General features: G+C 42.3%; 1 protein-coding gene and 1 long non-coding RNA gene across 6 annotated transcripts in view; both read left to right on the top strand.

Annotated features, from left to right (window-relative positions):
* Window positions 1–13,706: 13,706 nt before the first annotated feature.
* DIP2C (DIP2 acetate--CoA ligase C (putative)) overlaps window positions 13,707–27,428 on the top strand; it is a 313,844-nt gene continuing 300,122 nt past the window's right edge. For 2 of the 5 annotated variants that reach the window (XM_014872250.2, XM_014872252.2), the window contains exon 1: window positions 13,707–13,844. In XM_014872250.2, the coding sequence (XP_014727736.2) occupies window positions 13,760–13,844 (85 nt within the window). In that variant the 5' untranslated portion in view covers window positions 13,707–13,759. The remainder of the gene's footprint in view (window positions 13,845–27,428) is intronic. The other 3 variants (XM_088159264.1, XM_088159256.1, XM_088159268.1) reach the window with 3 other exon arrangements.
* Window positions 16,140–27,428, top strand: part of LOC148225070 (uncharacterized) — a 36,521-nt gene continuing 25,232 nt past the window's right edge. Inside the window, exon 1 of the long non-coding RNA XR_015801293.1 lies at window positions 16,140–27,324. This is a non-coding gene — a long non-coding RNA (uncharacterized LOC148225070). The remainder of the gene's footprint in view (window positions 27,325–27,428) is intronic.

The raw sequence follows: 27,428 nt of genomic DNA, 5'->3' as shown, positions 1-27,428 counted from the left end.
CTGTTTCACATGTTCACTAAACTATACCCCGTGAGGCACATATCAAATTGCATTCAGAAGTGGATGTTATTTCTGTGCATCAAGAACATAAATTAGAATCCAAGTTTCATAAAGACAGCAAAAGATGTATCTACCAGAATGGAGAGCATAGGTTAAAGACAAACAATTGAATTTCCCCAGTTTAATGAGTGATCACAGACCACCTGAGCCACTGACCCTAACCACTTACATGTCCTTCCTCTCTGGCAAATGTGGAGTAAAACACTGAGCAGGACTGATTTACGAGCTGGCAGGAGTGACCATGTTCTCCCTGCCACTGGCCCAGCTGATGCCCAGCAGTGTCCAACCAGGAGTCACATCCTTCTCTGCAAGGTGAACACTTATGGCTTTTCTGGTTCAGGCTCAGGAAAATCAGGTGCTACCAACACCCTCAAGCTCCAGCTTTGGGAGAGAAAGGAGCACCTGACACTGTTCAATGAGGGTCTGCCAGCCCCTGTGCTTGTAGCTCAGTTGCTTTGTTGAGTGGATCTCCAAAGGTCTTTAAATGTTGCTTAGATCTGTACTGGTGCTGAATACAGAATTTGCTGTGGATTTAATGGGATCCGGGAAAGGTCAGCATTCCTGGAAAACAGTCTGTTTAAATCTGCTGGAATTAAATATATTCAGGGTTTTTTTCCTTGTACTAATTACCTAAGGTGTTGAGTCAGCATTTTAATGCCAGGGCTAGTAGAAAGCAAAGCATTTCTACCTCTGTCTGCACTGAACCAGTCACCCTTTCCATGAAGTGATTAAGGCAAAATATAATCACAGTCAGGGTACATTGTTCCTAAGTTACACATGCAGCACTGGGTATCTCCAGAGCTGTCACCACCTTTTCACTGGACAATTCAGTGATTTTTATACTCCAAAGAAAGGTGTGGAACTTGCTAGCTGCATGCTCCTGTGCATTTAGAAATAACCTGGAGTACCAGCAAGGCCAGATGCTGAAGAACACTTAAGTTACAGGGCTTCTTCCCTGACCTTTTGCATATTACTGAGCATGGCTTGTTTTTCGTATGAAAAGTCATATTTAATAATAGTCTACCTGTACTTTTTGCAAGAGGCATGGCTGAGTACCGAGTAAACTCTGTGTTAACAGTGTTAACGTTTTTGCTGAGCTCCATTCTGTGTCCTCATTTTAACCATTGTGGCATCTCCATTTCCTGACCCTGCACCCCCTGCTCTACATCCCAACATGAACTGCACTGGATATGATTTCATTTACACTCATTAAGACAGAAAACATTTCACTCCGTGTCTTAAAGATACTTCTGCATTACAAACTACATTTTATCTTTCTGAAGTAATTTCTACTTGAGGTATCTAAGTCTTGATTAATGTATGTATATATCTGATGCAAGAGCAGTGTCAAGTATTCTTCTCTGTAGCCTTTTACAACATGATTTGACTACAAAATGTCTTTGAATATTCATGAGTACTAGAAAGCCTATAAAGGTTACAGTTTGGGAACATTTGGGAACATAAACCAACGAGATGAAGGTCAGATTGGATGGGGCTTTGAGCAACCTGGTCTAGTGGAAGGTGTCCCTGCCCATGTGCTGGATGATCTTTAAAGTCCCTTCCAACAAAAGTAATTCAATGCAGGATTTTTCCACACAGCTTTTATTCATGTATCAACTTTTTGGCACTGAATAGAATCTTCTAGCTTTTTGACTGTAAGTGACCTACAAAGAGGAAAAAACCCTCAAGCCCCTTTTTTTCTTTCAGTTCAATTTTTTTTTTAAATTAACATGACTTCTTGCCTTTATCCCTTTCTCCTGAATTTGGCAGAGGAGAAAAAGACCCTGGAGTGCTGCAGAGTGGAAATGGATGGTGGGCAGAGGAAGGAGACCCTGATTGCTGTCCCAGAAAGAAGGGCTATGGGTTAAATCTGGATGCACTGAGGTGTAAGGCCTTGCTATGGGCACTGGGGAGGAACAGGCTTGAAACCCCCACTCCTTCATTAGAGCTAGAAGGAAGTGAAAAGGTGCCTCTCTTTCTCTTGCTCTCCATCAAGGAAAACCAAATGTAAAAATTCTGATATATATTTACCACAGGAAGACAGAGTAAAAAAAATTGTACATTTTCAGTCTTGTATTTGAACAAAAAGGACACAAATCCAAAGCAAGCAAAATTCCCAGTAGTTGTCTAGTGCATCTCTCCACAACAATGTAACTGTTGAAAGGAGGAGATATGTATTCTGTCTCCCTAAGAAAAACTCATGCTTTTAATATACTACCAATTAGAGTTAGAATTATGTATGGATTGTTTTAATGGTTTATTGACATGCTGGTGAACTAAGTACTTTGCTTTATTAGTATCATTTAAGTCTGTATTAGAAAAGCCATTATAGAATTTCATTCCTAATAGCAATAATAATAACAATCTAGATTTTTGAAGGAAAGGCAAAACTATCTATCTGTCAATCCCACAATACAACCACATAACAAACAATGATCCTAAAAGCATACGAAATTCTGAGTTGATCACAGAACTGATAGCAGAGTAACTCAAAAGTTTCTAAATGCCACTTTGTTCACAGTGGTAATTTAATCTTTATGTGCTATCACTAAAACAATGAATCATATCTGCATTATACAGAGCATTTTTTTTCTGATGTATGCCTTTCCATGAACTTAACTACCCCTTTCACAAAAGTGCAAGTAGTTTCCAATAAAAAAATTGTCCAAGAGTGGTTACAATGTAACATACAAAACAAAAAATGAAGGCCATTTTGTTGAAAAGTATCCATTAAATACAATAACAGTGATTGATTTTGCAACATCTATTTTATGCTTTCAAGCTACATGGAAAGAACACTTTTCCTGTGGCATTTAAAAACAAGACAACACAGGAGGGTTTTCACTCCCCTTTCTGTAACAGAAATAAGCATGAAGGGACACATTTTTGGCTCATCCTTTTAGGTGCCTGGAGAAAGCTGAAATAATGGGGCAGGTGGTGAGCCATTCAGGTGTCACTGGCAAAGCCATTCAGGTGTCACTAGCAAAGGGTGAGCACCTGCCACTAGGTCTTGGCATGAATGTTACCTGGAAATGTGAGTAAAAAGCAGTTCCTAGGAATAGGAGCATTTCACATCCCTTGTTGCTCTGAGCCCAAGAGCCAGCAGCTCTCTCCTCACCCACCTGCAGCACCTCCTTCAACACCAGTGCTGAGGGACCATCCCCACAGGCTCTCTCCTGACTGCCACTCCAAGGTCCTAGAATATGCAGTTGTCACATCCCAGGCTGATCCCTCATCCAGGCTGAGCAGGAGGTATAAAAAATCCCCTGGGACTGATGTGCCCTGCCCGAAGTTCTGGGTCAGAAAGGAGCTTTTCAGAAGCAAAGTCACGAGGAGCACACAGCCCTCGGTTTGGCAGCTGGGGTCCCAGGGCACAAGGGAATGTGAGGAGTGTGATCATGAGAGGCAGCAAAGACAGAGACATCTGACTTTAGAACTGAGGGATCTGGGAGGTTTGTCCCTGGTGTGTTCAGAAACCAAGGTCTTAGCCAAATGAAAACATTATATGAAAGAATATACCAAATTCATGTAATCTGCGTTTTCATCCTGAAAATGCACTCAAGCAAGATATCAACTGGCTACTCTGGCTAAAGACATAATAATGTCCTATTCCCTTGTAAGTGTGAAATAGTCACATCAGGAGTTTTTTTCAAATGAAATCCCAGAAAACATTATATGAAGATCTAGAGTTAGCTCACCTGTTCTGAATCAACATCATAGCTGAGAGAAGGGTGAAATCTTGAATAAACTGTGAATCAAATTTTTTCCTGCAATATAAACGGGTTTATTATTTTTTCCAGAGGAAGTACATACAAGAAAACCGAGGACACAAGTTAACTCAATGGGAAGAAGTTTTTCTTACCAATAACAAAAAGTGACAAAGCATCAGTACATTTAACAAACTTTCTATACAAAGAAGGTCAAGGAAAAGGAAGTAATTACTTGAAATCTTCCCCTGGGCAGAATTTCATCTGAATAAATTATTTCAATACTGCATGACACTAAGTCTTCCCTATTACAGACAGTCACACCAATTTAACTGGTGCAACCATTGTGACTTTGGATTAATGGCACTTCTACTTCATCTTGGTTTTGATTTGTTCCCAACTAATGCAAGCTAACTGATATAACTTCAGTTTAATTTGAAACAAAAATGGTTTAGATAGTTTTAAACTAAAACTGCTTAGAAACAATCTGTAATCTATTCCCATGTCATCTGGAGGCCTCACATCAAAATAAAGATGTTCATATACAGGCTTGTACCAAAAATATACAAAGGTTTGAATTTCATCCCATCTGTTTTTTCCCTGCTCATTAGTACTCAGACTAACCCAAGGTCAGGTGCTCACTTGCTTGCAGTGGTTTAGCACTTCATACATCTGAAAACACTGCAAGCAAGGCAGGACCCTTCCTCTTGTCTCTGAAGTTATGTAGGAGAGGTTTTAAAGGTCAGTAAATAGATCAGCTAAAAATCAGACTAAGAAACATTAGGAAAAGAGCAAGAAAAGAGAATGAAGCAAGATCAAGGTGTGTAATTGAAACCTGTTCCTGGGATGCAAGGTTGCCCTGTTTGGAGAATACTAAGCTCTCCTGCTTTCTCCAAAAGGCAAGACTTAAATCCCAGAAAGTGAAAACCTATCCCTCTTAATTGTGAAAGGGTATTTTTGTAAAATCTCAAGGACAGTCTTAGAACCAGAAGGAAATACTGAATATATTTTAATGCATAAGAATTGTCTCAGTTCTTAAGTAAAATTTCTTTCTTGTATTGCTACAAAAAATGTTTAATGTTTGATAAACATGGTGTCTGTGGAATTCATGGCATTCCCTGGGGAAACACACAAGTGCTATTAAATAAGTGACCCTCACAACACCTGATGATGTAAGTAAATATACTGTTTCTACACAGCTAGATGTTACTCCGTTCTCTAGATGATAACCCCAAAAAATTAAATTATTTCACTGTTAGCTCCAATGCCTCTGGAAGCCAACAGGCCTTAGATAAGTGTCTGTACTCAAAAGCATTAAGAAGATGAAGAAAGAAGTAATTTTAAACTTTGGAACTGAAGTTCCCAGCTGTCAATCCTGACCTGAATTTCCTGGACTATTTAAAACACAAATGTAAAAGCTTGTCACTGAAAGTTAAAGAGTATAAAGATGATTAATCTGAGCTGCTGACATGGGGTTGTAGGCCAGTGATGCCGTGTTTGTGGACTTTCAGTATTTCCTGGTAAGAATAGCTCCCAGGGCCAGAGAGAAGAGGGGGCAGGAAGCACTGTCTACTGTTATTAAAATGGTCCACTGAGCTCATGCCTTTAAGGAGGCTCAGCCAAATAAATAGTCAAGCATTAACCTTTTTAGCTTAGAAAGGAAAGAAAAAAAAAGTCCATGCACAATGAAAATCAATGCTGTGGTGAGCCATGCCCTGTCTGCAGCCCTGGTTCTGCCCAGATGTTTGGTCCCCCTCTGCTGCCAGATGTGGCTGCTCACAGTGGTGCTCACCATGGGGTGCATTTGTTCACACATCGAGGACACTGAGACCTGATTTCTCATTTGAGAACTATATATTATTTATAGAATCAGAGCCATTTAGCCTAGAAAAGACCTTTAAGTTCACCAAGTCCAACCATAATTCATTAATCTGCTGCATAAGCAAGGTGAAGACTAAGTCAATGAACTAAACATTTGCAGAGAGTGCACAGAAATGAAAATAATTGCTGGTTAATCCTGTTTCCAGAACTGAACTCGACTTCCATGTAATTATTTAACAAAACTGACATAAATTCACAAGTAAGAAATTCCTCCTCTGTGCCTCCCTGAGACAGTGATAAATCATGCACCTTAAATAACAAGTGGGGGTGTGGTTGGACTCTTTGCCTGCAGAACCAGGTTGGTGCAGAATCCTGGGTTTTGCACTCATGAATCAAATAAAGAAACATCATGCAAAGGAGAAAACTCCTGCCCTGTTTCATTAATGGTCATGTAAACAGCAAACACTTGCCATTTACACTCTGGCAGGATTATTTTTTGCAAATGGCCAGTGAGAATTTTTTTTCAGGTAAAGTTTTGAAAGACAATTGGAAGCCAGATCTCCCAGAAAAAGTATTTCTATGAAGAAGCTTGAGTACAGTTCTCTTCTAATATTCTCCAGGTCTCAGCAAGTCCTAGAAGACTTCAGCTCATACAGAAGCTGGGACTGCAAACTTCAGTATAGAGAAAAATGTTGAAGACATCTGTCAGAACCTCATGGTAATGTTAGAAGGAAGAAGTGACTCCTTCTGAGAGAAAAATAAATGTGGGAGTTTCAGGACAGGATCAAATGAGACAATTTTCTAAAAAAAAATAAAAGAAAAATTAGCTTGCCTATGGCAATTGCTCAGAGGTGAAGAGCCTGGCCAGAAGGAAACAAAGATCTCTGGACAGCTGGGAGGAATGAGGGCTGACTTCCCAGAGGGCACCCCTGAGGTTGCACTGTGTTTGCTGACCAAAATGTGTACTTGCTTTTTGGGAACAAATATCCAGAGCCAGTGGAGCCAGCACTGAGGTGCACAAACTAAAAGGTGATAAAGAGCCAAGACTGAGTACTAGTTACTTGTTTTTAGCTGAGTTACATTCTTACATGGATTATGGTGGTGAAATATTTTCTCAAGTGTAAAGTTACTCCTCAGAAATGCAAAAGCTTTCTACTTGCAGAAAGACAGAAGGAATCAGTTGAAGCAGGTAAGTAGAGGGATCAGTAATCGTCATACTTTTACTGCCATTTGTGCAAAATTGCTAATGATAGATGTCAGACGTAAGGCAGTATGTAATTGGAGCAGATTGTAAAGATAATTATAGCACACTTCTCAGACTACAATTCAAGCTTTTTACTTTTTTGTTTTGTTTTGGTTTTTGGTTGCTAAGTAAGAGAAGATTGAAAAGAAAAAGTTAATGCCACAGACATTGTGAAAGTGTATGAGAAAATTTCCACTGTTGTTTAGATGGGCACTACTTTTGCTTCCAAATGTCACTGATAATTCAGGTTTTACATCTTGTTGACAAGTAAGAAAAAATGCACTCCTCTCAGAATGTATTTTTTCTGTGACCACTTAATATTTAAGTCACAGAGTTACTGAAATTCTTTGGATGTACATCTGTTACTCTGCACTGACAAGGAGTAACTTATCATCCTGGTTATTATCGAGAAAGCATGAAACTCTCTTAGGACTATCCCAAAATATCAAAAATATTCAAAAGTGTTTCACTTTTTTTCACTGCAGATGCTAACCTTAATCCTAACTTTGTGTGATAATAATCAAACTGAAATGGATTTCATCTATCTCATGTAGTAGAAATTGGGCAAAATGATCAATGGTTAAAATATCCTTTTATTTTAATAGAAAAATAAGTATTTTTTCCTCATTTTCTGAATAATTTCACATTTCTAAGTACATGTGTTGTTGACTGCTGTGAATCCAGGAAAATATTAAGGCATGTTCAAATAGGACTTTATCCATGTCAGAAGAAAGAATCTTAAGATATCTTCTGGCTATTAAAAGTTCTTTTTATATATTAATTGAACATTAACCTTCTGAAATTTTTATGTTCTTTAGGTAAGGTAAAGATGGTCAGCAAAGAGAGGCATATTAGATAACAGAATATTGTTTATATTGGTTTTACAATGTGCCAACTGTTGTATGAATCTTAAAGCATCAATCTGCCTTTCTGTTGCTAAAAATTATGATATAATGAATTGACTGTAGGACAAACTATTTAAAATTGCTAGTTCCTTTTTCATACATTAATGTTTTCCTTTAAAAACTTTGCAGAAAAAACCCCAGAAAACTGTAAAGGAATTTACCCTAGGAAAATTGCTCTCCTATACTCAACTTCACATTTCTTCTTCAGTAGATTGAAAAATTAACTAAAAAGTTTAAAAATTTTTTGAAGAAAAGCTAATTACTTTTCAAAAAAACCTGTAGCATCACTGATGATTCAAATCTTGATGAGACGGTGAACAGCTCTTATTCCTGTAAGGCCTGGGGTAGGGTGAGAGACCAGCTGTGCACATGTGTGTGTTTGGATCTATTAATATAGAATATTCTTATGGAATACTGGGACATTTCCTATCTCCAGATTCCACTACCCTCAAATTCTCTGAACTTGTGAAATGTGTTATCAATTCCAGCCTCAAACAGAGCAGTGGGGAGGATCTTTATTTTGTGTAAACAGGCTTTGCCAGACTGCAGGAGCCTAATAAACACATCTTATGTGGGACTAACTTTCAAACCAAAGTTAATTTAAACTGTGCCAAGAAAAGCTTTCTATTAGATTTTTGCTTTTAATAAAAAGAAAGATGTATGAAAATTATTAAAATGCACAAAATGGCATTGTAAAAAATACCTTAAATGTATAATAATCAAATAGTTCCTTTAAGAACAACAGAAATGCAACACACAGAGAGAACTATCTAATATATTAAGGGAAAATATATTTCCCAAGGTTTCCTTTTCCTTCATTTTTCTGTACAGTACCTCACATTTAGCCAAGAAAGTTCACTTTTATGCATCTTAGCTCAAATCCAGTTTCATCAGCATGTGAGCTAATATGCCAAACTATGTGCAGAAAGAGCTCAGGCATGAATTCATGTTCCCTGCTGCCAGCTGTGCTACAAGGCCAGTAAGCCCTGGCACAGGGACAGGAGGAGAAAGGAACTTTGCAGTTCCCCCACACTCATCTGCAGTGGTGTAAAGGAAGAAAATGACTGAGGGTGATGAAGTTTTCTCTCAGCTGTCCAGGATTTGCTGCACACTTTCCTGTACACTGAGGTAGATCACTCTATCCACAGTGTTCATTTGGCTTTCCTGGGACTCACTTTCATAAACCACAGTGAATTATGAGAGGGACATCTAAATTATTTTGAAGTATTAAGGCAGAGAATCAAATGTCCAAATATGCAGCAATTGACATCTGCCACGTGCTCACAGTAATTAAAGGGATCTCAGGTGTCTAAACAGCTCGGAGAAATGGAATGTGGTATTTGCTTAGGTGGCACAACAGAGAATGAAAATCATGTGTGAGAAAGGCTGAACGGCTTCCCTTCCCCTTCCCCTTCCCCTTCCCCTTCCCCTTCCCCTTCCCCTTCCCCTTCCCCTTCCCCTTCCCCTTCCCCTTCCCCTTCCCCTTCCCCTTCCCCTTCCCCTTCCCCTTCCTTTTTTCTTTGCCTTCTCTTCCCTTCTCCATCCCTTCTCCATCCCCTTCCCCTTCCCTAGGACAAAAATTAGAAGATGTGATTGGATTTAATTTTTAAGCGTGAAAAGAAATTAGAACCCAACTTGGAAATAATTATAGAACCCTTTGCATGCCATTCACGGGAAACTTGATTAATTTATCTAACTAATGAATTCTTTTGCTGTTTACAGTCAGCATCAGGTAGCCATCTAGACACATCTGTGGTAGATACAGCAAAAGAATAATACATTTCATGATCTGTCTGTGAGATATGAGCAGACAGATGGAAATAGATGGAATGGAAGTGGAGAGGTGAAGGGGAAAAAATAAATTGACTTCAACAGGAAAAAAGAAAGGCAGTACATCTTTTCATAAGCAATTCCAGGTTCATCCCATCCCACAGTAGGATTATTTCCTACAGCATATTCATGATTGCTTTGTCTACTCTGGTTTTAATGTTTCAAATTATGGGGATTCCACCTTTTCCTTTGAGAGCCCCCTCTGCAGTCTAATGCTGCTCATCCCCTGGAAGCTTTCCCTGATATGTGTTTCAGCTGCCTTTCTTACTTCCATTACATTATTCAGTTATATCCTTTTCACCCTGCTTTTATCCCCACCTCAACTTCTCTGGTGCTTCTGCCTTTCAAATTGTCACAGGCAGCTGTTTGGGCCATCTCTTGCTGTTGCTTCACAAACTGAGTAGGCACTTCTGTAATCTCTTCTTATAACCCAGTCCCTCCAGGCAGCTGATTATTTTGGTTATTTTTCTGTGAATGCCTCCTGCTTTTGACATTTTTTTTGCTACATTGGGCAAATCCTCACTCCTCTCTCAGACAGAATAGAAGATGATCTGTTCATTCACAGACATGGTCCCCTTGCTTTTGCTAAGGTGTGCAGGAGACACACACATCATTTTAGGTGTTTTAAGTTATCAGTGTCTCTACGAAAGAGCTTTTTCCTTTCCCTAAATATTTTTAGTGCCTTGTCCCCATCCTAAATTTGAAATGCTGTGTTTTCGAGTATAGACCTGGCTTTGGGTTAAACCTCTGCAAATGAGGATACATCTTTTGCTGTGAGAGAACTAGGAAAAAGATTTTTTACCTAAGCAAGGTCCATTCTATGTGGTCCTTCAGAGGTTTCACTCAGTCACCAATACCATAAGGTGATCCACAGTCACCAGTAGGATTTGACTGCTACACAGGTACTGTTAAGTAAAAATGCACTTCTTTCTGGCCATGCTAATTAATCACTGCACCCAAAATGCAAACAGTATCCTGCTCTTCTTGGAGTCTGGAACCTTCCCACCTTACAACCTCTTACCTATAAACCTAAAAGGATCTATGAATAAAGACCAGCTAGGTCAAAAGTCCTGACTTGCTTCTTTTTCATTGCAATTTCAGGGTTTCATCAAAACTATTGTGCAAATTTATATGCTAGATTTCCTTCCCGGAGTGTGGGCTTGGACACTTTGCATAAGTAAGAAATGTCTCCCCTTGAGATCAGCCCAAGGGGAACAGATGGCTTTCCAAAGGAGGCTGCCATGGCCCGAGCACATCCCCATGCCGGGCTCAGCTGTCAGAGCCCCACGTCGAGGCTCCCACAGCACTCACCTCTGTCTGCACCTCGCCCCAGGTGATGGGATGGCCCTGCCTGCCCAGGGGGTTCTGTAGACCCCAAGGACCCTCCACAGGAGCCAAGACACAGGACATCAGCCTGACTGAGTGTTTGCTGAATTCAGCCATTTCCACTTCTACTGATTGACATCCAACCCCAAGTGATTGCTCTTCCTTCCAAAGCACCCAACAGCTGAAACCCTGGGCTTGTCATGGAAGAGCCAAGAAAATTCAGTTACAATGATATGAGTGTTCAACCATTTCTCCTTAGGTCCCTTTGTATAACTCCATGAACGGAAACATTTGGAAAATTGTATAAACACCAGGAGTACAGACTCTGTATTGATCAGGTAATGAGTCAAATAATCATACTGTATCATCACTGGGGAAGTAAAGTTGCAACTCAGAGTTACACATCGGTGAAGGAAGCTGGACCACCACAAAGCCTTCCTTTGCCTCCCTCCATCATACTTGAAAAAACCACTTCTGCAGAAGGCTGATACTTTCAGCCTATTTAATCCCACATAACACAACAAACAAAACTCCAATTTTCAAGTAGGAACCCTGGAGCATATTTGGATTTAATTGCTTTTCTTTGTTTATATCTGGATATAATGAACAAGAAAGACCTGGATAATTTTTTGAATGTCTGTATTTGAAACATGCAGTGCTCAACAAAAGGTAAAAATTATTACTCCTGTGTAGCACAGTGCTGGAGGAGAGGCATTTGTACAGCCCTAGATAATGTGTGTCACCATGCTGCTGAAAGCAGTGGCACTTCTCAAAGGAGGCTGACCAGGTGGATTTCCTCCTCATTGCATTGAAGAGAAACCCATGAGAGGTTACTAGAAAACAACATATATGACAAAAAACCAAACAGCAGCACCATAAAATTAAGGGACACTTTGTGTGCTCAAGCCTTGCTTACGGCAGGCAAACTCACCAAAGTATCCCAACCAGTTCTGCTGCTGGTCTGGCTGAGTGATGCTGGCATGGGCCACGGTTGGGTGTAAACAGCTCTCCAGTCTGGGGCTGGTAACCAGCGAAAACACGAGAAACCACCAGCCCTGCACATGCTGCAGGAATCACTCCAGTGCTAAAGCCTGTACAGCACAGCTGGTAACATGATGTAATTTGGTTTCCTTCCACAACATAATAAAAAGCTACTTTGTTTAGTATAGTTGCAGCCTAAGCTTTATCTTTTCAAGAAATTCCTGCATCATTTTCTTTCACTGACTAGAACAGTAAGCTGGTAAGTCAAGGCTGACCTGGGGATGATTATAACTTTTCCTTTCTACTAACACTGTGTCCCACAAAGACCTGTTCTACCTTTGGGACTCACAAGGATTTTTGAAACCATAGGTGCTGTGGTGTCTTGCTTCTTCATTCTTGTGAGGGATTAAAACCCCCACCAAATCCAAGCCAAACTTCTAACTCCCAGCCCAAGCAACAAAAAAGGAAGAAAATATGTACTGAGAAAAAAAGGAAGATGCTCAGTGTGGAATATATTTGTTAATTTGAAAGGTTGTTTTATTAAATGTTTTCAAAACATTCCTTCTTTGTTGGAGTGGTGTAAATTAAGAGTCCCCAGTCCTTTTTACCAAGCTCCCTAGGTACTGGCTCAGTGTCAGCTGGTATGCGTCAACTTTGTTCTTTTTTGTTCTATTAAAATTGCTACTCTTTCATGACAATGTACACCCGTGGTTTGGTTATATACACACCAGAATTGTCATGTTTGGAGTAGAATAAGGTACAATTAGAATAGAAATGGGATGGAATGGGATGGGATGCAGTGGAATGGAATGGAACGGAACAGAACAGAGTAGAATAGAATAGAATAGAATAGAATAGAATAGAATAGAATAGAATAGAATAGAATAGAATAGAATAGAATAGAATAGAATAATTTTGCCTGGGAAAGACCCCTATGATCATCAAGCCCTACTGTTAACCTGACACTGTGCAGTCCTCCTCCTGGCTGTGTGCAGAGAATAGGAGTGAAAATAGGAGTAACTGGAAGATGTTGGGCAGGTGGGGAAGGAAAAGGGGGCACAGGGTGTCGGAGTGGAACCTCGAGCACATCACTCCTTCCCCCCCTACCTCGGCAAGAGGGGGACCTCCAGCCCCACTCCTGGGAGCTGGCATGAGTGAAACCAGTGCAGCCCTGCCCGCACACACAGCCCGGCCCCGCACACCCCGCACACCCAGCAGCAGCCCCGGCCCCGCACACCCCACACACCCTGCACACCCCATACCCCGCACACCCCACACCCTGCACACACACACACACACCCCGCACATCCCGCACCCCCCGGCCCCGGGACGCGCGGTGCGGGCGGGGCGGCCCGAGCAGCGCGGGGCGCCCCCTGCGGGCGGCGCTGGCGCGGCGCGGTCACGTGGATGTGACAGCGGCAGTGCCCGGCCAGCCCCAGTCGCGGCAGCGGCACCGCAGCGCCAGCGCCGCCGCCAGCCCGAGCCGGGCGGGGACAGCGGGGCCGCGGCCGGGGCCGGGGCGAGGCCAGGGGGAGCCGCCGCCGCGGTGCCGGGCGGCGGCGGGCGGGGGGTGGGCCGGGCGCGGCGAGGAGCCGATGCGGAGCGATCGCGGGCGGGCGGCGGGAGCAGCCATGGCGGGGCCCCGCTGAAGGAGGCGGCGAAGGAGGAGGAGGAGGAGAGGGGAGGAGAGGAGAAACCTCCGCATTCCCTCCCTCCGCGCCCCGTCCCCCCGCGCGGACCGCCTCCCCCTGCATGCCCGGCTGAGACCGCGGGGAGGACTCAGCCACCCGCCGCGGCCCCGCCGCCTTCCCGCGCCCCGCCAGCCGCGGACAAAGGGGGAGAGCGGGCAGCCAGAGGAGGGGAGAGCCCGTCCCCGCCGCACGAGCATGGCGGACCGCAGCCTGGAGAGCGTGTCCCTGCCGCTGGAGGTGCGGGCCCGGCTGGCCGAGCTGGAGCTGGAGCTCTCCGAAGGTAAAGGCGCGGCGGGGCGGGCGGCGCTGGGCGCGGGCGGCGCGGCAGCGGCGCGGCACCCCCGGCCCGCTCCCCCATCGCACACACACCCTCCGCCCTGCGGCCCTGCGGTGCCGGCCCCGGCCCGATGGCGCCCGGGGGTTCTCCCCTGACGGTCCCTGTCGCTGGCCGGGGACCCCGGCGCGGGGTTTTGTTCTACCTGCGAGCCCCCCGCGCTCCGCCGCGGCGCGGGCGGGGGCGGCAGGGGGGCTCTGGCGGCGGGGCTTGGCCGCGCACGCGGTGGTGCGGGAGCTGGAAAAATCCGTGGGGATGGCTTGGAGGGGCTCCTGCCCTGCCAGGGGAACGCGGCTGCACGGGAACGTGCCGCGTAACTGCGTGCCAGACCCCGCTGTGGCCGCATCGAGAGACTCCCACGGAGTCCACGCAGCGTGTGCGTGTCGGCTGCAACAAAACACCCCCCGATAAGGTCGTTGTGGACAATACCAGTCAAGTCACTCAGATGAAACGATATATATATATATAATTTTTTTTAATTGCAAGGGTTTTTTTTTTTTAATGTACAATTGAAAGCTTGTGGTGGGTTCTTGGCGCGGTCGGTTGTGATGCTCCGCCGGTCCCCGGGCTGGGAAGGCGCGCACGCAGCCCGAGCTGTTGCCGTGGCAGGGAGGATGAGCAGGAGCCCCAGCCCGCCCTCCGCTCCTCAGCCCGGCTCCCGCTCCCCCTTCCATGTGTGTCAGCGCCGGGGTCGGAGCGACAGGCAGGAGCGAGGAGTGCCTGTCAGTGTCCTCGCTGATGGGCACTGAGCGGCCAGAGTCGCGGAGACGGTTTTAGTGTATCAGATGTAATCCGTGTCTCCCGGAGGAAGAGAGTGGGCAGTATTCATATGTACTGATGCTAGCGTTGGCTCTTTCCTGAAACGCAAATCTGCTATTAGCTGCCTCCCCCCCCCCTTTTTTTTTCATTTCCTTCCTTCAGTAATGCCCCCCAAATACCAGGGTTCACCGCCAAGAGGCTGCAGCACTTCATAGAAGGGACAAATGACCCAGTGTGTCCCAAATTAGTTATTGGAAGTGGTCGATATATTGAGCTGTCTGTCTGTCTTCTGTCTTTTTGTAACGGTTTGTAAGGGCTCCGAGCCAGAAAGTAAAATGCGCTGGAGCCAGTTTCATCAGCAGGGAGGAGCTGATGTTGACATTGTATTTTCCTTTTAACGCTTAGAGGGTGAAGAGAATGAGCTACTGAGATTGCTTGTGGCTCTCATTTCTGTGCCTCCCCCTCCCTGATGGTGCCCTGAAAACTTGAAGTAAGAGGAGTTAAATACAGTATTGCCTTTCTATGATGCACTGCCAGTCCATTGGCCCTCGTCAGTGGTAGTGAGGGTGGGAAGAGCTGTTTGTATCATGGTACATGTAACGTCGCTTTGTGCAGAAAATGCTTCTTGGTGTGTGTCACATCATTGTCTACACACCAATGAGATACTAATTAAAGCATCTGTTAGTAAATGTTTACAAAAAACCTGAAATCAAACTGGCATAGACCTTCAATAAATATGCTAATACAGTGTACCAAAGTTGTAATACAGTTTTACGGTGTAGTTTCTGCTGCTGTAAACATAATGCAAGAAGGCTCTGAGGAAGTGGGACGTGGTTTGAAATCGGGCATCTGTATCTGCACTGCCGTGACTTCCCTGCAGCTAGATCTGGAATGAGTTTAGGCCACTGACAATATCTTTCTTTATGTGCCATTGGCATTACACCCAGCAGACGGGGGTGGCTCATGTGTTCTGACTGTGGCAGCCTAAATGAGGATCAGTTGGAATTGGGAGGCAGGTAAAGAGCAGGCAATATCACATTTTCAGTGTCTTCCCCCAGGCTGCTCTTGGTGTGTTCTTAATCAAGTACATGACAGTGTTCAGTGCCGGAGAAAAGGAAATAATTTACTGCTTAAAGCTCCTACCTTTAGGCATGTTGCAACTCCTGGCCTGTTCCCAAAAGTAGTCCCTAAAGAGAGTGGGATCAGTAATTTGTATGGTTTTATTGTGCTGTAGAAGTCTGCTCATACTCTGGCCATGCTACTCCTGAGTTAAATGGTTTTCAAGGCAGCTCTGTGTCTCTTTACACCCTGAAGGTGCAGTACCTTATGCTTGTGCTTCGCTTGGTTGTAGTGAGCCAGTCCACTGCCTTTATTCACTGAGATACACTTGTGCAAGTGCATAAAAGTTCACGTGACTGAGGTTTTAACATGTGTTCTGCTCATGATGTGTTAGGGTGTCTCTGCTGCCTTTATGAAGCAGGAGACTTTTGAAGGCAATAGCATTGTGTTATTGTGTTTGGGTCTCACTCATAACATTGAGAGCAGAGTGACTGCTGCAATTTATGCCTCTTTTAAAGATGCTTTCTCAAGTCAGACTTGCTAGGAAGATGTTTTTTCAAGTGCTGCATTTCTGAAACATTGTATTTATTGTATTGTTTGAGTGTGAGTTTTCATTTCTGGGTGCTGTCTTAGAGCTGCTGCTTGTACCAAAGCCACGTGGTTCTCTGTGCCAAAACCTGCTCTGGACAGCACAGCTTTAGGAGCAGTTTCTGAAAGAGAGCTGCTGCTTTGTGGGAAAGAGAGGAGCACCAGCAGGGTTGTTGCATGGTTATTCCTCGGCTGTGAGCTAAAGCTGTCTCCATCCTAGCTCTAGGAAGTGTGATAACGTGGGTCCTACCCACGCAGTGCATCTCCAAACTGAACATAACACAGCTGTGTCCCCGTGCCCAGAGCTGGTTACTGTGCCACTGGCACAGCGGGCACTGTGCAGGGGTTGTCATCACAGTCCTCTCTCCTAGTCCCCATCGCACATTTCAGTCTGGCCGTGGTGTTTTCCCACCCCTGTAGCCAAATCCTGAGTTCCTTGTTCAGCTGTGCACTCTGCATAGCCTCACTGGCAGCAGAGATGTGCAGGAGAGCCTCAGGAAGTGTCTGCAGGGCAGAGAGCACGTGTTTTATAGACCATAGAGCAAAGTGCCTTTTGTTTTCTTTTTTTTTTTTTTTTTTGTAGTTGTACATTGCTTGTTTGTTGAAAGGGAGGAGGAAGGTCGGAAGGCATTTAATGGTGTTCTGCGAAGTTTGCCTCTGTTCTCTGTGACAATCCTAACCTGTTGGTTACTGTGGGCAAGCCACATGCCTTCCACCTTCCCTTTGCTGTGGTCTGAATGGGCTTTTTTTTTGGTTTAAAAGGTACTATGGATGCAAATGAGAATAACCATATTAGATTTAGTTAGTTTTTGTTAGTATGATTTGGAAGGTGAAGATCAGCCAGACTCAGGAATGCTCAGCAGGTTCCTCTGGTTGCCTGCCCCACACAGTGCCAGAGGTGGCCTGGCACTGTGAAGTGTCGAGAGTGACATTCACAGTGATGTGGTGGCACGTGGAGCTATATTCAGCCTAAGGCATCAACAGCACGCTTCTTGTTGGTGCTTTCACTTCATTTTGGGAAAGGGATATTGCCTCTGTGTTTCTCAGGACACAGCAGCTCAACAGCACTTTAAATTTTTTAAATATTGGAAGTTGTGAAATCATCCTTGATTCCAGATATTCTGGAGACATTTATTATGGTGTGTGTGAGTGAACATGCTTGATGCTGGTGTGTTATGTGCATGTTCTTTGACACCCTGAGCTGCTAAGGCTTGCATGGCTCAGAGGTAGCCCTTCTAGGCTGATGCAATCAACATGTCACTCTGCAGTAGCTGTTCTTCAGGGCTGCTTAGGATTTTACGAGGTTTTAGTTTTCTAACGATGTATAAAATTGTACTGGGTGGAAATAGATGAATCATCCTGTTTTTTAGAATAGCTTGGGGGTTGTTAACTGGAGAACTGATTAAATAAAACCAAGAGTCCTGAAATGTGCTGTCCTATTAAAAAAAATTAAAAAAGCATTCTACAGCCCCTTCATTCTTAAAAACATTTAAAAATTTAAAAAATCCCCCTTCCTCCTTTTCTCATTTTGCCTACAATTTAAGGTTATACAAGGTTAAATTGCCCTTCCAATTATTTCGTGAACCAAAATTAATTGGGCAAAGATGCTCTATATTTCTTCCAGTATTTTATCTAAGTGTCAGATAACATAGCAGAAACGCTTAAAGAACCACAGACACCTCATGGAAAATGTGAAAACCATCCTGTTCAGAAACTATTCTCCCTATATTCCATACTACCAGTCCTCTTCCATTTTAAACATGTGAGGCATGGCAGGTTTATTTTTTTGAAAGTCTCAACTTTTCTCCAAAGAGCACTTTCAAAAAAAGTCTCAGCAGATCTTTAATAAGTGATTACTTATTCCCAAAGGCACTGGACGTGGAGTCACCTAATTAATTTGGTCCTCTGCTTTCATTGTATTGACGGGCTCAATTATATTTGGTAATATTTCTTGGGTTGATTGAGTCACTTTCTGGCCAGGTTTATTATTTTATTAGGTATAAGTTATGTCTTTTGTTGTCTGCTTGTAGTTGCTGGGTTGAGACCAGAGATGTGTAGTTAACTCCTCTTGTTATTTTTCCCTAACATTTGCCAGCTGATTTCACTCTCAGAGAGGTTTTAAAGTGTGAAAATTTCAATAACTAGCACACCTCTGTGATTTGGGACACAGAGTCAGCCTTTTAATTCACTCCTTGAGAGATAGTGCTCTGCTTAGAAAGTGAGTATCACCTGTGCAATGACAGAGTGTTAATACTTCCTGAGTTTAGGTGAGAAATGAACTAAGAAATTCAACACTCACATTTGCTTCTAGTTTTTTGAGCTGTTAGAATGCAGTTGCCTCATGTTTTCAGTTTTTTTTTTTTTTGGCCGAGAAAGGACTAATTTACTCAAAATACATAAAGCTTAAATATTCATGTAAGCTACATGGAAGACTAGGGCTTTAGGAAAATATACTGGATATCATGGAAATTATGATAAAATCAAGAGCACTGTCAACAGAAACCTTTCTTTGTAAGATGAAGCTCCTCTCATCAGCTGTTTTGTTTCTCTGATGGTGCTCAAGTTGGAGAGGGACAATAACTTGATTATTTTAAAAACGAGTTCAATTCATTCATGGGTTAACCATTCGTGTTTTAAGGCACTGGAATTTGAAAGATTTATTCTTTTTTTTTAAATTTAAAATATTTTTATTTGCCTTCTTCACTGTGCTATTTGGACTTAAGGGCTTTTAATGGATGTCAAAAGAATTCTCTGCCACTCCTTCAGTAGAAGTACATGGTAATGCCTTGTAAAACAGACTATGCAAATCTCCAGGATGTTCCCAGAACAGCTGTCCTGAAGGCATGCTGTAAATATACCTTTATTGCCAGCTGATGTCGAGCAGCACTGATGCCCAAGGGTTACACTTAATAGATCATTCAGATGATCTTTACTGTATTACACAACTGACATACTCCAAACACTTTTCCCAAGGATGTGTGAAAGTTGCCGAGGGGGTGTCAGTTTTATAGGCAAAGCAGGGAGTAAGCAGTGTATTTCTAAGGAGAGCACAGGCTGCAGGGAGCTGCCCTCTGCAGCTTCAGGGTGTGTGTGTGGCTGTGGCTGTGCTGCAGGGAGCAGGGAGCAGGAGCCAGCGCTGCTTCCCCTTGCCAGCCCCGTGTGCCCCTCTGGCTGTGAGTCAACTGCTGCCTTTCCCTGGAAGGGTGTTCACCTGCCTTTGTTAATCCATCACAAGGGGAACGCAGTCATTCTGATTCCAGCGAACCAAATATGCTTTGGTACCGGAGGAGTTCAGGTTTAGCACACCTCTTTCCTTTGTGGGTAATTTTTCTCCGGGGAAAGTGTTTTCGTGCTGTCTAAAACTAATTTTTAATGCGTGATTTGGATTGGGAACAGCAAGATCACTGTTTCTCTGAAGAGATATCAGCAGATTCCTTTAGGTCTTCCTAGCTCAGAATGGATGTTTGTGGTATGGTACACAGAATCCTAAATGTACCATAGCTCTCCTATACTTAAAAATGCATTGACTGCGTTTTAATTTTTTAAGAGGCTATTTGTATAACGCGTCAAGCAGGACATATAATTTTTTAAAAATAACTGCTTTAATTCCCCAGCAACTGTCAGACAAGATGAGTCACTGCAGTATAAGAATTCAGCACAGCGCATCACGGATTTGACACAAACTCTTAATCCATGTAAAATTATGCATGTATATTCCCCTATCTTCCCAGTGGGTGAGCTTCATTTTTGCCAAACTCATGATGATCCCATTCTGCCTTCTTTCCTCCCCCGCCTCCTTTTTTTCCCCCCTTTTCTTCTTGAGGACCTCCTTGCAGTCAGTAGCCCCAGTGTGGGGTCTGGATATAGCAGTCTTTTCCTGGCTTGTGGAGAGCCTTTCCTGATTGTTAACCACAGCTCCTGCTTCTCTCCTTGACTGTGGTGGTGCGGGGGCATTTCCAAAACATGATTGCTCTCTGCAGAATTCTGGGCTTTCCTTGTATTACTAGGGTAAACATACACTAAAAGATGGGAACTGGTTCTATTTAACTCCACTTGGTGCAACACATTGGGGAATTGCTCATTTTAGACCCGTGTAAATAAATATTTTTTGTTTTTGTTTTTTCCTCCGGTAGTCTTAGCTAGGGCTTCTAATTGCTAGACAGTATTATTTATCACTAGGATTAAGTATGACTTCAAAACAGTGGAAAACATACTGGGGACACCATCATATTCTGCAATAAAACGGCAAATATAGTGGTAGAAATACTTAAAGCAATACAGCTTGAGACAAATGCTGGGAAGACAGTGGCCATGGCTTTAGCTGGAGCCTCTGGCCACAGAAGAGGAGGTTTCTGCCTTAAAGCCGTATGAAATCCTACCTGGGCACTCTGTATGGCTCTTCTTGCAGTCCCCTTTTGGAGAGCAGAGTCATTTGCTGGTTCCTGGCAGTTTGGTAGCACAGTCTATTTGACACATAACCTGCAGCATCAAGTGCCAGGGTGTGGTTAATTGCCACATTATTTTACAACAGAAGTTAATGTTGAAAAGATGTTTCAGTGATCTCTTTTTACATTGTGTTAAGTGGTTGGATAACTAGAGAAAGGACTCTCATGAAGGATCATGATAACTTGGAAGAGAAGGTGTTTCCTCTGACTTTTGAAGGGGCTGTTTGATTGCCAAAGACTGAACCATACATATGCTATCATTTAGGATGCTTGAGGGAGTTTTTGCTTTTATCTGTATGGCTGGGTCTGCAGATTGGTGGCAGTGGAGGGGAGAGAGGAATTCTTGAAGTGGTGTCTGTGTATGTGAGTAGAAATGGATGTTAGGACTTGTTTGATCCTGTATCTCTCTCTGGATCCAGAGCCCATATCTCCAAACTGTGACATCTGCAGTTTCTTCATTCAAATCTTGGCTTGATCTGTATTTAAGATTAAAATATCAAAAAAAGGTCTTGTAAGTCTGGTCTGGTAAAAGCTGCTCAGAAGCCAGGGAAATTGTTTCTTAATGAATTCTGTGACAAATACTGAAGTGTAAGTAATGGTGCCTGGTTTTTTACTGGTAGGCTGGTGGTTGAAAGTTTGCCTGGACCAGCAAAAGTTCAGAGACTTTTGGTTGTCATAGAGACCCAAACAAAGTGTTCTGACTCTCATTTTCCTCCTGTGTGGATGTCCATGTGTCCACAAACGGCCTGGCAAAATAGAGAGATCCTGGCAAAGTCTTCTCGGAGAAAACAGCCCTGGACAATTCCATCTGTGTCGACACTCCAGGAGGAGTTAAATGGTATTAGCAGGATGGCTACAGGGGAATTGCATCTATTACTGCATTTTTCATATCACATTGCAGAGCAGCCCTGGAATTGTACAGAAAATTTCTTTCTGGTAATAGTAAATAATAAAACTTTACCTATTTTCATTTAAGGGGATATCCTTAGTCATATTAACTCATATTTTTCATTGTTATAATTGCAAGGAGAATGAGCAAAATTTAGAATTTTGTGTGCCATGCCACTTATCCGTATTGAAAGAAATATTTAAATAATCAAGTATTTTTGATGAATGGTGAACAAATAAAATTATAGCATTGTGGTAGCATGCAAGCACTTCAGATTTTGTGAAGATTCTTGAATTAAAAATTGTTTGAAATGCTGGACTTCTTTGGCAGATGCCTGAGGATGAACAAACAACAGTTACCTAGTGAAACAGCAAAATTGCTCTTTCCTGAATGATGATAATGGCAAACCCCTTTGCTGAATTTGCTAGAAGAGCTGTTTCATTTACCATATTTTTTTAGTCTGAAAAAAAAAAATGAATACTTTCTTTAGTAGATGCTGTAAATTTTCTGAGTGTTGTGAAGTGAGGGGTTAACATTTTCTAGGAAAAAGTACTGTTGGACTGTGGAGTGATGTTTATTTCTGAGAGGGAAAATAACAGGCAGTGCTTTTAATTTGCTCTACTTCAAATTGGCTCTGTGTTGTAATAGAAAAGATTGATTTGTTATGGTGAGCAACAACAATGGGACTATCAGCAGTTAAATTTAATATTTTTTTTATGATGATGAAAAAAAGTCTTGTGTTTTATGTTTATGAATTTTTTGTTGTTAAAGTTTGGCATATTGCAGTCACAAGGTTCTATCCATGTCTCTTACAAATGCTGACTTCAGTCATTTGTGTATCCATGCCACAGGCTTGGGAGAACTGGACAAGCAGTTCAGAAGAGATCTGGAAGAGTGACCAAGAGTAGAGGCATGGACATTGGGGATTGAAACAGTCTAAATCAACATTATATACCAGGAGAAATACTGGAGTTTATTTTGGTTATTTGAGAAGTCTTGTGTTGGGGATGGAGGAATACTTCACTTTACTGCAAAGCATTAGCAGTCTAAAACATGAGAAGATTGAACTCCTAGGAATGGAAATGAGACAAATGGAGGTTGAGGATAAGACAGATAGTGTTAATAATGCTAGATAAACACTGAAACACTTGCATAGAAGAGAAGACTCAACAGCTTTCTAAAAAAATCTACCCACAAGTACAACTGATGGACGGCTCCTTTCCAAGACATAATAAATGTAGGAAGTTTGTGTGTGTACGTAGGTATGTAAACCACTGAAACCACCCTTGACCAGAAATATACTGATTTAAGTATTTTTGTAGCAGCATTTTTTAAATGTCTAGTCAAATATTATGATATATGTTTTCTTGGTAATTCTGAAAGGCAGTGCAACATCTTGGAATTTCAGCTTTAGTATGTTTTCAGTATTTTACTAGAGATGACTTGACATTTACTTGCAGTAGTAATTTGTTTTAAGTCAATATTGAACACTGTAAGGATGTGCATACATTACAGTTTGAGAGGGTATCAAAGGCAGCTGCTCTGATAATACTTGCTTAAATACTGGCTACTCATATATTTGCCTGTAGCTCAGGGGACTTCTGTACAAGCAAGAAGTGGCAGAAAAATAACATTTTTAAAAGCTTCCTTAGTGTTTATTGTACTTCGCTTAATCATTGGTTTTTACGTAAAGGTGTTGCCCATTGTAATAATTTGGATAAAAAAGAAGAAAGTGCTCACTTCCTCTGAAGATTAATCCTCCCTGCATCCTGTGCCTAAGGCAGCTCTTTGCTCTGATGTCTTTGCTCCTGCCTCAGTGGCTGACTGCAGTAACTTGTGTTTGCTCTTCATTGTGCTGAGAGGTAAAGGGTGTGGGAGCAGCAAAAGTGCCTTTGTGCTGCCATCTGAGGTCTATGAAAACTGTTTTGTTTATTGGGAGTTTCACAAAGCTGGTGTCTTTGACCTCCAGCAGTCACTTCTGGAGCAAGGTGAAGCAGAGAACACATTCCTTTGTTTGCAGTGGGAGAAGAGATTTGTTGTTGCTTAACCCAGACACTGTTTTTCTTCCTGAGCACAAGAACGCTCTGCCTGGTATTGTCTGCTGGTGGTAATTCTGAGGAAGATGAGGGCTCCTGGCCAGTCTGATATTTCTTCCTTGGCTTTGAAGTCAGCCTCCTGTCTGTTTTTTGTTCTGCCAAAGATGCTGTGTGGCAGAGCGAGGTTACCTTGTGAAAAGTGAGGAAGCTGTGTGTGGGATGCATTCAGCCCACAGAATTCATATTTATATTCAGAAATAGCCACAGCACTGTTAAATTCCGTCTTTGACTGCTGGATCTTTCAGAGACACTTCGTAACTTGTGGTAACCTAGTCCATAAGAGTTTTCTCTCCATAGGATACCTTTCAAACAAGTATAGGAAGTCTGGACCCTTTCTCATCAGTGCCAGTTTCTCTCTCCTGAGAGGAATCCCAGCTGGTTCCTAGAACTCTCTGTACTATTGAAGAAATACTCTGGGCTCTTTTCTGTCCTGAAGATCATGCAAAAACCACAGCATCTCTGAAACATAAAGTCCTCTTACTGTGTGATGCTGTTTGTCATTCATAGGTCTGGCTTTGGCTGACCTGCAAAGTGCTTTTCTGTGTATTTTGCTACGGTAATATCAAAATACCTGCAATGTCATCATTAAAACGTGAAATTTCCCATGTATGTTTCTTCAAATGCACGTTGGCTCTTAAGTATTGTAATTGGTTACTTCTGGTAAATAACAAATACAGTTTCAGGTTTGACTTTATTTATGAGCAATTCTGTTGCAGGATATATACTAGAAATACCACCAGGCCAGTTTGATCCTTTGTGCCATCTTCAGACCAAAGCAAATTGAGTATCTAGATCTAGACCATACTGAAATTGGGAAGAAGAAGCTAATTCTTCTTTAAAGTGCACTTTTTAACCATGAACAGCTTTCTGTTATGAATTTTACAGGTTTTTTTTACTTTGTCATAAATCTACTCTAACTCAGACACCAAAAGAAGTCTCCCCTGACTTTTCCCTAGAGTAAAAGGTTCCTTAGCTAATGGAGATCTTATAAAAATGATAGTTTGAAAATGGTAGCCAGTTGATGTTACCTAAATTTCTTACTTAAGTATTAGTGAAACATATTATATCCTCTTCCTCAAAAATTGCTCACATAGTTGTGTTAGAGTTAAGAGAAGATAAAGCATTTAAGTGGCCACACCTTTCAGAAATACTGTGGCACCTGTTCTTCTCCAGGCTCCCTTTGAGAATATTGTATGACTTTTGTCATGGACTGGGTTAGCCCCTTCAATGATTTCTGCATTCCACCTCTGAGCCCAGCACTGACAATGAAGGAGCCACACCTCATGGAGTTGTGCTCCTAGGAGAGTACAGTAGAAATTACAATAAAATTACAATAGAAATTACACTTAAAAGATGATTGAAGTCTCCCCAAAAGAGCAGTATGGAAGTATTTTCAATGTGAAAGCTGAAGCTTCATTTTCAGGGGCTTAAGTAAGGAGGGAGTGTAAGTTTTTCCAAAATAAATTCTTGTATTTATTTTTTCACTCAGAATGAAGTCCAGTTCACCTAAAAATAAATGGCAAAAGCTATGTTGGCATCAGGGCTGCACTAATGTGCACTGTACTTCCCTTTAAGCTATGTTTGTGAATAGTCAGAAACAGTGTAATATTTAAGGATCTGTGCTAGGGTGTATGGCAGAAAGGAACAGGTACTTTTTCTTCACTTTGTGTGTAGTTGTTGGTGGTACTAAGAGAGCGTTTTGCATTTCAGACAAAGCATTTACTTATATGGAGCAACGGGCCATGATGTACTCCCAGTGGAAAGATGGGGACCTCATTCAGGAGTGGGAAGCCAGTCCATATTTAGGGAAGTTGTTAACCATTTGCTGGAAGGAACTCATTACCACAGAAGCTCTTTGGCATTTCTGGTCCTTTAATACATTGCTGGCATCATCTGTTTCTGTGTGACAGAAAGCTTTTACTTTACTTTTACTTCTATGTGCCTTTTACTTTACTTTTACTTCTATGTGCCTCTTACTTTAGTTTTTAGCTTCTTCTCACCTATCTGTTTCCCCCCCACTGTTGTTTAATTTCTGACTTTCTTCTCTCTAAAGCCATCTGGCCATGGTGTGGTCAGGGTCATTCCACCATCCTACCCCATCTTCCTTGGTCATCTCTCTTTCCACCACTACTGAAAGAGTAGAGTTGGTGCAGGATCATCATGTAGATAATTCATGTGATGCCCCCTTTTGCAATTGCTTTTTTTTTTCACATGTGAAAGATTGCTTTTGAAGCACGTCAGGGCCAACATGTTGCTAATTGAAATCTTTTATTCTTAAATTGATTTCAAACAAATTTTTGTCTTGGAGTAACAAACTTGTTAACTGCTGAAACTTACAGTCTGCAGAGACAGTAGCTGAGTTTTGTGTTCTGGTAGCCATGCTTGATGTTCACTTTTTTGGTTATTGTTGTTTAGTTCTAGTTTGTCATGTTAGCTTAGAGCTAGATTAGGGTATCCTCCATGCAGTGCAAGGCATGTATGGAAAATGTGCATCTTAAATTTCTTGAAATCTGATCTGGAGTTAAGTCATGACATCTATTTTCCATCTAAAAATGCATTTCTCTTAATTATATCCCTATTCAGTGTGGGTGGGGGTTTTTTTCTCTCAATTCACGTGAAGCCCACACTAAACAAAAATACAGCTAATAGATCCTAAAATTATAAAGGAACTACTTGCAAAGAGCTGGCAATGCTGTCTACATGATGAAAGTAATTTAAATTGTTCAAGCATAAAGCATGGATTAGAAACTGTATCTTCAAATCATCTTTGCATATTTATGAGTACACCTGTTATATAAGCAGTGGAAAGTGCTGAGATTCCTCCAGCCCTCTGCCACTGTATGCAGGGTGAAGAAAAACCAAGATCGTTTGTCAGTTTAAGTCTTTCAAATCCAAAGTGGAGCCTTATCTGCCTAATAGCCTAATACCAGAGAAAGATACTGTTTGTGTTCAGCAGGGCTGTATTCATGTGACTGTCAGGGGCTGAATTACTGCTCTCAGTGCTATATAAAGATTCCTGCTCCCACCCTGCCCCTCCCCGGCTCTGTCATTTAGCACAATGTGCAGCATGGCTGTAAAACATCCCTGACATACTGAAGCGTGCTTCCTTTCACACTTGCATGTGGAAAAGAAGAAATAAAATAAAGGGCCTTCTTCTTGGCTTCTGTTAACTTCCTTGCTGTGGAGAGTTCAGTGCCAGCTGGGGCAGGGTCATGTTACTTGCACCTATTTTCCAGCACCAGGTCTATATTGAGGAGAAGAGTTGGATTGTGTGGTCTCTGTATCCTGCACCTCTTCTCTGCTCAGTGCAAGTGCTATGCCCAGTTTAGCCTCTGGTGTTAACATGAGTACCCACAAAATGCAGCTTCCTGGGGAGCCAAACTTGGAACAACTGGGCTCAGGGTTATACGTGATGTGCCATGAAGCTGGGTTTTAAAAGTCCACTGTCACTGCTGCCTTGTTTCTGTTTGCAGGTGGGTTATGTTTCCACTGGTGTCTGCTTTTACAAACAAAAATACAAATCCAAAAGAAACAAGAAAACAAGAAAAGGAAGAAAATGTCGTAGAGTTTATTTTTTTTCCTTCCCCTGAGTAAGTTTCTTTTTGTAGCACTTAAAGTTGGATCAGTTCAACAGTCTGCTATAAAGTGCAACTTAGAAATAACTGCATCCTGCTGAGAGCAGGACTCTGAACAG

Source organism: Sturnus vulgaris, chromosome 1 (assembly GCF_052056855.1).
Source record: "Sturnus vulgaris isolate bStuVul1 chromosome 1, bStuVul1.hap1, whole genome shotgun sequence".
Lineage (NCBI taxonomy): Eukaryota > Metazoa > Chordata > Aves > Passeriformes > Sturnidae > Sturnus > Sturnus vulgaris.
The sequence above is the reverse complement of the archived record's forward strand: the minus strand, read 5'-3'. Positions and strand labels throughout refer to the sequence as shown.